Source organism: Pelmatolapia mariae, linkage group LG12 (genome assembly GCF_036321145.2).
Source record: "Pelmatolapia mariae isolate MD_Pm_ZW linkage group LG12, Pm_UMD_F_2, whole genome shotgun sequence".
Lineage (NCBI taxonomy): Eukaryota > Metazoa > Chordata > Actinopteri > Cichliformes > Cichlidae > Pelmatolapia > Pelmatolapia mariae.
In genome coordinates, this window is record NC_086237.1 from 24,131,785 (window position 1) to 24,144,559 (window position 12,775).

At 41.3% G+C, this 12,775-nt stretch overlaps 1 protein-coding gene across 1 annotated transcript in view; it reads right to left on the minus strand.

Moving 5' to 3' along the window:
* The window catches only part of kntc1 (kinetochore associated 1), a 33,673-nt gene extending 21,677 nt beyond the window's left edge, over window positions 1-11,996 (minus strand). The window contains exons 1-33 of the mRNA XM_063489720.1: window positions 11,977-11,996; window positions 11,663-11,809; window positions 11,432-11,552; window positions 11,195-11,310; window positions 10,940-11,015; window positions 10,721-10,798; window positions 10,604-10,638; window positions 10,402-10,512; window positions 9,544-9,637; window positions 7,215-7,267; window positions 7,012-7,124; window positions 6,855-6,909; window positions 6,666-6,764; window positions 6,510-6,553; window positions 6,360-6,422; window positions 6,198-6,273; window positions 5,615-5,740; window positions 4,696-4,862; window positions 4,477-4,588; window positions 4,203-4,346; window positions 4,058-4,114; window positions 3,736-3,807; window positions 3,482-3,601; window positions 3,145-3,288; window positions 2,960-3,055; window positions 2,731-2,834; window positions 2,257-2,359; window positions 2,055-2,189; window positions 1,829-1,948; window positions 1,508-1,580; window positions 1,248-1,315; window positions 853-1,154; window positions 558-730 (exon numbers count right to left, since the gene is read on the minus strand). Of these exons, the coding sequence (XP_063345790.1) occupies window positions 558-730; window positions 853-1,154; window positions 1,248-1,315; window positions 1,508-1,580; window positions 1,829-1,948; window positions 2,055-2,189; window positions 2,257-2,359; window positions 2,731-2,834; window positions 2,960-3,055; window positions 3,145-3,288; window positions 3,482-3,601; window positions 3,736-3,807; window positions 4,058-4,114; window positions 4,203-4,346; window positions 4,477-4,588; window positions 4,696-4,862; window positions 5,615-5,740; window positions 6,198-6,273; window positions 6,360-6,422; window positions 6,510-6,553; window positions 6,666-6,764; window positions 6,855-6,909; window positions 7,012-7,124; window positions 7,215-7,267; window positions 9,544-9,637; window positions 10,402-10,512; window positions 10,604-10,638; window positions 10,721-10,798; window positions 10,940-11,015; window positions 11,195-11,310; window positions 11,432-11,552; window positions 11,663-11,800 (3,388 nt within the window). The 5' untranslated portion in view covers window positions 11,801-11,809; window positions 11,977-11,996. The remainder of the gene's footprint in view (window positions 1-557; window positions 731-852; window positions 1,155-1,247; window positions 1,316-1,507; window positions 1,581-1,828; window positions 1,949-2,054; window positions 2,190-2,256; window positions 2,360-2,730; window positions 2,835-2,959; window positions 3,056-3,144; window positions 3,289-3,481; window positions 3,602-3,735; window positions 3,808-4,057; window positions 4,115-4,202; window positions 4,347-4,476; window positions 4,589-4,695; window positions 4,863-5,614; window positions 5,741-6,197; window positions 6,274-6,359; window positions 6,423-6,509; window positions 6,554-6,665; window positions 6,765-6,854; window positions 6,910-7,011; window positions 7,125-7,214; window positions 7,268-9,543; window positions 9,638-10,401; window positions 10,513-10,603; window positions 10,639-10,720; window positions 10,799-10,939; window positions 11,016-11,194; window positions 11,311-11,431; window positions 11,553-11,662; window positions 11,810-11,976) is intronic.
* Between the last annotated feature and the right edge of the window lie 779 nt (window positions 11,997-12,775).

Consider the following 12,775-nt stretch of genomic DNA (forward strand, 5'->3'; position numbering starts at 1 on the left):
GTGCCCCTTATAATCCCGTGTGCCTTATGTATGAATTCTGGTTGTGTTTACTGACCTCGAAACAATTTTATGTGGTACACGGCGCTCGAAAATCTGTCAAATGTTTTAGCACGACTTTGCTAAGCTACGAACCCGCACGGCTTGATGGATTGTCGGAGCATTACGGCTATCGTAGGCAGGCGCCTCGCGGAGTGATACGTACTGTGCTTCAACATAATATTGTGTGTGTATAACCTCTTTTTAAGCTTTGTGGATATTATACATGGTTATGCTCAGGATATGTCGGCCAATTTCCACTGGAAATGCCTTTTGGTTAAGCTGTCTGCAAGGAATTTGCATTTGCACTGTTAAATTTTTATATAACTTTAATGCACATTAAAAACAGCTGCTTGTTTAAGTGAAAATACGTTGATTTTTTTTTTTTGCACTAATAAAGTTGTGGAGTTGTAAAGTATTTTGTCTAGTGTCAATTATATCGTTATCGCAAATTTTCAAATGTATATCGTGATAAATATTTTTGGTCATATCGCCCTGCTCTACTTGCATGTGTTCTTTACCTGAATGACACACAGTGATAGCCTGACAGGCCAGATCATGAATCACTGCTGGCAAATCCATGTCATCAGGAAGCACCATGGGGACATCCGCCTCCAGCATATGGCATAACATCTTGGCAGCAGTAAACAAAACCTTCCCTGTGCTGCTGTTATAGTGGTGCTCATACAGCTCACTGAAAACATAGAGAGAAAGTGCAAATATGACTATAAGCAAGTTTTAAATGTTTAAATAATGCACCAGTTTTTTTTAGAGACCAAACAAAAAAGCTGGCTCTGTCAGTTTCTACATGCAAACCTCAGGATCTTGAGCGCCTTGTCAACTTTGCCAACTTTCAGAGCTCTCAAGGCCAAGTCAGACCACAGCTCCTGCTCGGTGCGCTGCAGCTGCCTCCCCAGACGGCGCAAACCAGCTTCTGTGGAGATCGTCTTGGTCTTGCCATCTGGATCGTTAGCCACAACTGGAGTTGTCATGGCCTTCCCCTTACATAAAGGGCGGCCATGAGTGTTTTCGTACGCTGTGATGTGATGTTCCTGGATCTGTTTTCGAATGTTTGGATCCTCATAGTTGGAGGGAGTGAAAAAAATATCAAAGTCCTCCTTAAGAAGAGAAAGACAGAAAGTCTGGAGTTTAAAACAAAATCAAATAACAGATTTAGTAATGCTGAAATACATTTGTTAAATGAAGCTCACCTGCAGGTGGGCGATCGCCTTGAACATGACGAGGTTGTTCTCACACACTACGCTTTTTAGAGCATCATCTGCAATGAAACACGAGGCCCGGATTCACTCTTGAATAATCAGGTGCACATTTATTGCATATCTTTCCAAAGAGCCTCGGATAGAAAACCAGTGTCACATCGTTTTAAACAATTTTAGCTCACAGAGACTTTTCTGAAACTTCCTTCAGTCAGCCAAAGAGCTGTGAGGAATGAGTCATATATATTACTTACGTTTTTGGATTATATGCAGGTATTTCAGAGTCTCCACCATCACCTGAGCTATCACCATCTGATGTTTCTTGTGCTATCAAAGAGGAAATTCAATTCAAACCAAATGATCATATGGTTACCATAACAACCTCCAATGTTTCCTGCTGCAATCTTAAGGTTTCGATTATAAGGTTATGCAGACGCAAAAGAAATTTAATTTTTACGAAGGAAAGTTTAGCTAGAATGACTTAAATTCTTTTAAAATGCAACACTTTAACTGAACCTTAAAAATAAATAAGCATAAAATGCACTTCCACAAAGGTGACGTCTTCCCTTCTGTACCTCGTCAGATATGTGTTCTTTGTCCTGCAGCTGCATCCTGGCCCACGATGTGAGACGCTCAATCACACACTCTGCCTCTGCAGAGGGCAGCTTCTTCAGGAGAGTCAAGATTTCCTCAGTCTGCAAAAAAACAGTACAAAAAGTCCCATACAAAAATATCAGGAACACAGAAAAGCAAAATTAGTCAGAAACATGCAATTAAAAACTCCTGTGAGGATTTACATACCTTGCCTTGGCCTATGAGGTGGATGACATACAGGTAATTTATCTGGGACGTTGGCAGTTTGTACGCCTCAGCTAACGTCAACGAGTCTTCCAAGGACATTGGCAAGTCTTGCTTGAGGATGTATCTAATCAGTGTCTGGGGAAAAACTGAGGTTATTTTACAGATAATAAGTTGCATGTTACATAGAGCAGTCCGTACATACCATTATTTGGGTGCTGTTAGACAGGTTGAAGTTGCGGATGCCGTATCCCCTGAGAAGTTTCCTAATCTCCATCAGACGGTAGCTCTCCTTTAACAGCTCCTGTCTTTAAAAAAAAGAAAAGGGATTTTATTCAGTGTCTCACATTAACCTCCTAGGACCTGGTATCTACATATGTGGACATCACATTTTGGGTTGTCTAGACCACAATACTAAATTTTGCTCTACAAGGGCCTGATATCCACTTACAAGGACATTATACTGCCGCTGTTGTATTGAAATTTAAAACAAATGTCCTCATATGTGGATATCAGGCCCTTGTAGAGCAAAGTCAGGTAAAAAGATAATTCTTTGTTTTTAAATTCATCAGGTCCTAATCAGCACAAACAGCAAAGAAAAGTTAAAAATGCATGCCATGAAAGAGTTCAGGTCTTAGGAGGTTAAAGGTACTTGAAGGAGACAATGATATAATCATACTTTGGTCCATCCATCTCTAGGTACTTCTGGACCAGTTTTTCCACCACATTACTCCATGGTACCACAGCCTTCTGCATGATCTCCAGCACGGCATCAACCATCAGCTGGAAGAGAACACCATGATGTGAGATTTTACAGCTCTCACTGGCTGCTAGGCTGATTTTTCACTCAAATATTTGTGCACATTAATTGTCTCGTTGTGTAGCACGTAACGGTAACAGTCACCTACATCAGTGTCAGTCATGCAGCCGAGCACAGCCACTGCTTTAGCTTCCCATTCAGTGAAAAGTGTCGTGGTCTGAGAACTGCAGCGTTCCAGCAAATCCTAGTGAAGATTAGGGGGAGAAACACAAACACCACTGAGTATTTGATAAACTAGTTCCTCATGTGCATGAGGTTGCAATTGAGTTTTACCTTGATGTATTGCAGAAGTAGCTCATCAAAAGGAATCTTGTGTTCTTCAGTGTACGGCCTGATGCTGTTTTCCACTCTGGTGGCGATTAGCTCCGGAGCCGGCACTTTGTCCAGCATGAAAAATGCCACACTCCACACAGTCTTCTTTTAAATTGTGAAAGAAGATAACCCAGTAAACATCAAGAAAACACATCCTCTACAAAAAATAATGCTCCAGTAGCCAGCTTCAGAAGCTGGGGATCAGACCACCAGGGCCCCCACTCCTTGCCGCTGACCCAGACACCCAGACACAGCAACCGACCCCCTACAGCAGGGTAGATATTAAAAAAAGACAAACCTTTTCAAAGACCGAAAGGGAAAGTGAGCAGTTGTACTTCTGATGTAGGTCCAGCAGCTGACGTAGGTTGGACACCAGGGATTTGAGGTTTTCCACCTCTTCTACACAATTACTGTTATCCTTAAAAAACAAAAGAAACAAACAAACAAAAAACAATCAATCAAAAAATTATCAGGAAATTAAACACAACATCATATTATTTAAGCTGCATTTTATTGAAACCGGTAGAGCCTAAAAACAAAACAAAAACCTACAGATTTCATCCATGTCCATAAAGACGGCAGTCCAAGCACAGCCAGGTCCAACCCATTCTGAGGCCAAGCACGCTGAAAACAAATAATGTGCATTTAGTGCAAGACTTCTCTTAGGTAAGACACCACCAAAGGCCGATTCTGAGACAGGGAAATATCTGTGTCCACTTAACAACATAATAAGATAAAGCTGAAATACGTTTCCCAGTTTATACAAATAAGTCCATAAAAGAACCCATTTAAATTAGAGGTCTCTAAAGTTGTGGATGACTTCAGAAGCCTGGTTTTATTTAATCATTTCAGATCAATATCCTTTTGTCTTTACCTTTTCTGTTAGCTCCAGATTTCTTGCTTTCTGCTCGAGCCACTTTGCCAGGATTCTCTGTAGGGATATGGAGGCAGTGTCTTTATTAAGCATACCACTATACGTTAGAGACAATAGTATTTAGGAATGCAGGACTGTATCCTACCTGTCCTTGTGGTAACACTCTCCTCACAAAGGGAACAAAAACTGTCTTGAACCACAGGCAGAGATCCTGTGAGGGCAGGTCCTCTGGGATGGCACTGAGGATGGCTTCAAGGCTGCTCTCACTGAACTTGGTTGCAATCTGGCCCTGTCACAAAACATCACAACACACCTTACACCATTCCTGAAACAATAACCACTGTTTTTTATTTAACCGGTGGATTTATTGATGTGTGCAAAAGTTTCTACACATATAAATGTGGTAATATAAAAATTACCTCATATCTGAGCCAAAGAAGCTGTGCACCCTTCATGTCTCCTTCTCTTAGATGGCACAGGATGTCTCCGAGATCATCAGTGCTGTTCAGAAACTCAATCCAGGCGATTCCACTGTGGATGGTAAAGTAACAAACTAAAACCACTCAAAATTGTACTTAAACAAACAAACTCTGTATAACAAAATAATTCAGAATTGGACACTAAGACATTCATTTTACTTGAATTTTTCCACACTGTGGAGGCTGCAGAAGGTGGCCAGTCTGGCCAAGGCCTCCTGGATCTGTAAAGAGGAGTATCGCGTGGCAGCGTGGTTTAGCATCTTCTCTGCTGTCTCAAAGGTCGGCCATGGGGCCTTGAGGCAGTATTCCACCACATACTGCTCATCCTAGACCACGTGAAAAGATATACATATATATAAATAAACAGTTGCTACTCAATAACTACTCAAGAAATGAGCATTCCTTCATTTTTATCATAGTTTAATTTAATAGATAGAGACAAATATCAACCAAACATCCAGGATAAACACATTACATAAAAATTTACTTTAATTTGCATGTTACTGAGTGAAATATGGATTTAATCTCTAACCAAAATAAGCCCTTGTTAGGAAGCACAGCAGTTAAGATGTTTCTTGTTGTTGGTCACCAAGCCTTCCACACAAAAATTAGGGATTTTGGCCCACTCCTCTTTATAGAAACTCTCTAAATCCTTTAGGTTTCTTGTTTCAGCGCCCTCAACAGATTTAGCTAGGCCACTGAATGACCTTAATGTGCTTCTTTAGCCACTCAATTGCTGCAATGGTGGCCTGTTTTGTTTCCACCTCCGTGCTTGACTGTAGAGATGGTATTCTTTGGGTCACACTCAGGATTTCTGTTCAAACAAGGTGGTTCAAGTTTATGCCCAAGAGTTTTAGTTTGGTTTCATCTGATTACACCACTTCCTGCTGCTCCTATGTAGTTTTGGGCAGACTGATCACCTTTCTCGCGATTATCCTCACATCATGAGATAAAACCTTCCATGGAGCTTATATACAGCTTTATATTTTTCTCCATTTACACACATAACAAGTGTTTTTGAAATCAATTGACTGAAACAAGAAATCAGAACTGATGACAGTACTGTTATCATACTCACTGTGATCTTCATCAGGTTTGTCTTGGCTTCTTCGACCAGTTCAGACCACACATCTTCTCCATAACCGCCCACTGATGCAGAGGCCAGCTGCTCCAGCACAAAGTCAAGCTTCACCTTATAGACAAGCTGAACAAAACAGGTTGCTTGTTGTATACAGCACTGATTAGGATGACAAAATACTATAAGAAGCACCGCTCATGTAAAGCGACAATAATAGATACGGAAAACCAAAACCTCAGAAATCCAGCTAAATATATTGTGTGGGGCAAGTATAACCACTTAAAAATGACAAAGCCAATCTTCAATCATGCCAGCTGCTGAAGTGATAGTTTAAATTTAGTCTCTGCACACACCGGCAAAACAAACAAACAAACAAACACGAAAAACTCCAGCACATAGACAACAGACTTATGTGTATCGACTCTCAGTCTTAATCAGAGTCTGCATTGAAGAGCACCTGTCAGATCATTTGTCAGAGCCATGCAACGCTTCCCACCTTCTTCATAAAATATTAAATCTGTTTTTAATTCATAATGATCTATAAACCACAAATCTAAGCTTGTAGTTACACAAACTCAATTACCTCTAAATCCAGCTCAAATGTGATGGCAAACTTTTCAGCCTCTTCAAACATGTGTTTGTGAAGAAGCCTGCTCAGCCTAGAAATAAAGAGTAGTCACATTAAGTCAAATTACATCAACATCATATAGACTATAATGTCATAAACTTTAATTAAATTATGTACCTGTTTTCAGGTAAAGCCTCTGTGAAGGATCGAACAACCACAGAAGCGACTGGCTCTCTTCGACTATTTGAAGAGCAAGTAAAAAGTTTAATGTTTGAATGGTAAGCAAAGGCCGATCATCACAGTAAAACTCACTCAGACATATCCTACCTCTCTGGGTTCTCACAAATCCCCTCGACTAAATAAAATGCATCCTGGAATTAAAGAAAAAAAAAAGGCAACCAACCTTAACATGAAGAAATCTCAACAGACAGAAATTGCAGTAGCAAAATTTATGTAACGCTTTACTTTGTGTTGACTGTTTACCATGTTTATTTTTGTGTGGACCAGACAGGAGACAAAGGAAACATCCAGACAGTAGCAAACAGTCATAGAGGGCAGGAATCGTATTTGCAGTGAGCTGATCTGAAAAATTCAAACCCAACATAACGAGTTCAGAGCAGAACTCTGGGAAATCATCCGTTAAAGCTTCTTAAAACTGATTTGTACTTCTACCTGACTGTTGTCTTGCTTTGTCAGCATGATCATCTTCATGCTGCCTTTATCTTGGCTGTAATACACACATGAATGAACATTTTCAAAACTGTTTTAACAAAGACATGCCCCTGTGCATGTTTACAGTTACAGGACGTTGTAAAACAGTGATACGTACGCCACCATGGAGGCAGAGCCACATTCTGCAGTGAGCTGAAAGTCATGAACGGCGAGTTCTGGCCAACAGTGAATCATGACAAGGAAGTGCAGATCCCAAAGACTCAGAACATCCTGAGACACAAGAAATAATCCAGGATAGATTTCAAACTCAAATTCTGATTGCTCTAAAAGTTCAAACTGTTTTACAAAGCAGGATCTCACCTCAGTGTCGAGGATGTACAAAAGGTTATCCACCACCACCATCTTCCTTACACCTGCAAAGACACAAAAACTCCTAAAATCATCACTTCTTAAATCAGCATTAGATTCAACATTTTGCTTATATAACCATGGATTTCTCTCTGTGAAACAAATGGCAGTGGATGGAGCAAAGTTTGCTTTTCTTCACGTCTGAGTTTATTGATCAGGTGGATGAAGTTCTCCTGCTTGCTTTTTCCCAGTAAAGGTTTTTATTGGCAATCACGGGAACAGCGCTGCTGTTTTGGATGCTAGAAACACGTTTTCTTTCTCCCCACCTGAGCCTCACCACCTTCGTAACAGCTCTGCCACTTTGCTCTTCATGGTGTATAAACAGACTCCGGCACCACATTAAACTGTGGTGGCCCGTCATCACTGCTGCTGTGTTATCAGTGTTTCTGTTTCAAACTGGGGACTGTGTGAACTTAATGTTGTCACTTTTTATTCACACGCCGCTCCGAAATAAGTTTCTATTTGCAGGTCTGTTTTTAGTCACAAATGTGGGTGAAATGATCAGGTTTACATCGTTTATTACAACAGCAGCCTACAGAGCCGTGTGCTAAACGAAGCGTCGAAGCAAAGAAGTTGCGTTTAGAATTTTTTTCAGAATCTAATTATTCACCTGCTGCTCTCTGGCAGCAGCACCATGCCCTCCCTTGTTTTAAATGCACTTTAGAACAACACGCAGCAACACTACACATGAGCGGGAGGAGGGAGGTATGGGGTCTTCACACACCCCCGTTCTCTACTAGCCATCGGGGCAGGGGGCTGGGAGGAGGTGTTGGCTGTCCGATGGGCCTCCCTGCTGCCGCGGAGCCTGGGGCGGTCTGCTTGCCTCCACCCCGGGGGAAAGGGTCACATCTCTTGGGTCTGGGTGCCGTTTCCCCCTCTGGGGGTGAGGGTACCTGGACCCGGGGTATAGAGTATGTTTGGGGAGTGTGATTGTGTGTACATGTCCATGTATGTCTATTACTAAGTTGGGTGAGTGCTGAGTGTTTGTATATGTGTGCATGAGGGTGGGAAAGCATGTTTGTGTCTGTGTGTGCCTGTTTGTCTGTGTCTGTATGTCAGGTCGGGTCTTAGACTCCACCTCTCTGGGAACACCCAGGCCCTCCAAAGTGTGGAGGCCTATCTCCCCTCACCACACTCCCTGCCAGTGACTGATGCCCTCAGGGGTTGGTGCATTGGTGGTTCTTGGTGTCCGGGGCTGGGTGCTCAGGTATGCACCAGCTCACTCCCGGTGGCTACTTGGCGGGGCCTGGTGCCTGTCGCTCGGTCAGGCCTCTTCCGGGGCAAAGGGGACCCCCCGGGCCTCCGGCCTCGGGGTCTGCGGCTCGGTTCACTCTGGCACAGCTGGCTGCCGGCAGAGCCGGCGGGCACGCCAGTGCAGCCCCCTCTGGCTTCTGCTCCGTGGCTACTGGGTGACCCCTCGTCTGGGGATCTCCTCAGCCCTTTCCAGGAGGGTGGCACGGATGCCCCTCCGGTGGTCCACCTTGGGCTCTCGCACTCTGGGGCCTCTGGATGTCTGAAGCCTGGATCTCCTCCATGTCTGCTTCATGCCCTGGGGGACGGGGCTATGGCCCCCCACACCCTCTAGCAGACCGTTACATGGAGAAACCTTTTGTATACAAGCGCGCTGATCCACACAGGTGTGCACACGGATGTTCACTGTTCGTAGACATAAACTACACCTTTCTTAGCTGCTACTTCAAAGCACATGGTGCGCTGTCTGTCCTGTGTGCTGCACAACAACATTCAATATTTAGTATTTACTGCTGTTCACACTTAGCTAGATTAACGGGATGGTGTTGTGTTTAGTATGTTGCTTTGGGTTTTTTTTGCTTGTTTTCTCTTCTTTTTCTCTCAACAGGTGATCCAGGAGATTTTTTTTTTCTTTTTCTCCTTGTCTTTGTAAGTGCCCTTTCTCACTGTCCCTCTTCCCTTCTGTTTTTCTTTTCCTTCCTCTCTTTCCTATCCCCCAGTCATGTCTGTCCCATCTGTAACAACTGAAAATAAAATAAATAATAACAACAAAGGTTGATCAAATGGACCAATACGGCAATGCCATGATGATCCATTTGGCAAAATAAATCCATTTGGTATCCTTGTTGGTCTTCAGACAACAATTCTGACGGCTAAAGAACCAAATGGGACAGACCAAAAAAAAAAAAAAAAAAAAAAAAAAAGAATCTAATTATTCTAGTTACTCAATGAATCGTTGCAGCCCTACTTCCAAAAAACCCCCCAACAAAAACGTAATGTAATGCAACACTTGGGAACTGAGAGCACTTACCTGGAATTAAGCTGCTGTCGACGGTCTGAGCAAAGCACATCTTAGCTTGATGAGGGTCCATCCTCCAGTGAGTCAAAACATTTTCTTTATCCCCCTGTCAAGATGAAAATATTGTTTTACATGATATAATGAAACACTTGCTTTATGTTATATGAGGACTATCAAATATTTAAAATGCACTGACAAAACTGTGAGCACGAGGCAGTTGATTTAGAATGACTCTGATTTAAAGACATATACACAGTCATAGCCTATGTGAATGTTTTTTTGTGCAGCACAACACTGCTTCCACGCACATATTACTAAATGAGGATCAATGAGTTCAGTGTATGCACATGGCCTCCTATTCACCAGAGCTCAGTTCTATTGAGCACCTTTGATATGCGGTGGAGAGTCACATCATGGATATGCAGCTGACAAATTTCCAGGAACTGTGTGATGTTATTATGTCACTATGGATCAGATCTCTGAGGAATGTTTCCAGCACCTTGTTGAATCTGTGCCGCAAAGAATTCAAGCAGCTCTGATAGCAAAATGGGTCTAACCCAGTCCTAGCAAGGTGTACCTAATAAAATGTCCACTGTAAACTTGCCACTAAAAATGGTTTTATACTTGCAGTATTTGGAAAAGTTTTTGAGTCATTTACCATTAAAAAGTGCAACTTTTGCTGGTATGAGACCAAAAGTAAAATGAAATGCACACAGCAGGACAGAATGACTAAAACATATCCGAAACACCATAAGGTGTTACAATCATTTCTTAAAATTCTTTCAATATGCTTCCTTTATCATGTAACGCTTATCTCAGAATTGTAGCTGGAAGTCAAATTAATCAAACTTGACACTGATAGACACTGACCCCAATCATCAGGTGGACTTCATGGCCCAGACTGAACATCACTGCTGTGCTACAACCCTCCTCATAGTAATCCTTGGTGGAGTAAAAATCTATCTTGATCAAAGACTGGAGCTGAAACAGAGAAATGAGTGACTATTTCTGCGTTGCTGAAAGAAAAAAAAATATTGCTTGTGCATAAAAAGAGTTTTTGACCTTAACTTACCTCCTTTAGAGCTCCAACATCCATTTTTTCAATAGCTGGAATGACAAAAGACAGAGATCAAACAATGGCTTTGAAAAAAAAAAACTTAGCAGATGTGGGGCACACAAATTTTTATACCTGACTCAATCTTTGCCAAGGAAAGGTTTGTAATGTGGAAAAAACCATCCTTAATGAGAAGGAACATGTGGTACATTCCTGCCAATAATAAACACACAACATGAAAAAACAAACAAACAAGCAAACATAAACCTGACATGGCAGCTAGAGCACTGCTTCTACATCCATTTGTCTTTCCAGGACATGTTAATTTCTCATAAGTCACTGTTCTCATATCACCTGAGGATGCCTTGTCTTCATCCATGATGAGATAGCGGTAGGTTTTCTTATCTCCATTTGGTTTCTCAACCAAAGCCTTCAATTTCAGAGGATACACAGCATGTTAATGATGTAACACTTCATGCATCACCAGGGTTCAGTTTTTACTGCTGCTACTGTCCTGTATACTTTAGCTTTATTATTCAGACATGCATACGACTAGATAAGATTAGATAGGATAAGAGTTAAGGCCTTAAAGATGAAAACCACACACACCCGGGTTAGGAGGATCCTCTTTTGCGGAACGTAGATCAAATGAAGGTTTCCATTTCTTTCACAAACTACCAGAAACTTTCCCTTCAGGCACACGTCAATGGCGTCCACATCAGTTTCTGGAAAAGAAAACCTTTGTTTATTTATACTTTTTTAAAATGTATATTTATTTATACTTTGCAGATGCCTCAAAACGATTTTTATGGCTGATTTTTATGCAGCCACACAAATAATGCTTACCAAAGTTAAGAAGCAGGAGGATGCTCTGATAGCTCTGATCAAACAGGATGACTGTCCTGTCAGCAACAATAAAACTCCAGTTTGAGCCGCTCGAGGACGTGAGATTGGGATCTACCTGCACCTGTAAAAACCCAGGTTTACTAAACCTTGCTTAAAACACTAATACAGGCCCAGGAGTCTTTGCCACAAACCCCCTGGCATGAGTGTGTGGTAAATATTTACATCAGTCACCTCATTAGCACTGGAGACTTTGACCAACGTGTCCACCTGATACAGGCCACTGCTGTTTTCCTCCCGGGACACACCATCGAAACGGACTGTATTTGTATCTTCGTTGGTCAGAAGTTCAACTTCGCTCCACAGCGCCATTTTCAGGAGCTGATACAGGAGAGGATATCTTAACTTGCCTAGCAGCTAGCTGTCATTAATCAGGTTATAATACCAATGCTAGCTATTTAGCAGAGATTTACAAATAACAATAAAATATAAGGCAAACAATGGAATGACTTTTTTTTATTAAGGAGATATAACCGACAGCAACTCACCAGTTTACTGTAATACTTAAACAGTTATAGCAGAGAGAGCCGACATTACACCACCGTATTTAGCTTTAGAATTTGGCGGGTTGATGTAGGTTGTTAGGATTGAGTTGTTTGTGGTGGTTGTTCCCAGAGTTTTGCCTGTCAGATGCAATGTCCTTACAGTAAAAGGTAAAGATCCAGAGCTTTCTGTAAGTTTGGCAGTAGCATCCCACGCGACACTCAGTAATCTATTATAAAATGTTCAATGCAATGTGTCTATCATCCAATATGGCTCATTTAAATGTTTAAGATAATTTGACCTGAGATTAAGAGACGCCTGAAAGGCTAAATCGAGGATAAAATCAAACAAATATAGAGGCGGGGCATTGCAGGAATATCCGGCGAGTCTTTTGTGTTGCCAGGTTTGGTGATTTACGGCCGCATTTGACGCAATGCTTAAACTTTAGGACTCATATGGCCATGTTTACATTTTTACAAAAAACGTGCATTTTTTTTAAGAACATAACAACAAAATAAATAAATGCAACAAGTTAAAAAAGAATAAGACAAAGAGGATTATAAGAATACGACTATATGTTTTTGTAATAAATGTTTGCTGGGTGTATAACCAATGACTATATAAAAGTAATTATGTCTTACAGTATTATACTATTTGTTTTGTATTGCAGTCAAAGTATATTATTATTATTATTATTATTATTATTATTATTATTATTATTATTATTATTATTATTATTATTTCGTTTCTTAAGTTTGGCATTTACCTGAATCAGGGAGTCAAGAGGCTACAACTGGCAACCCA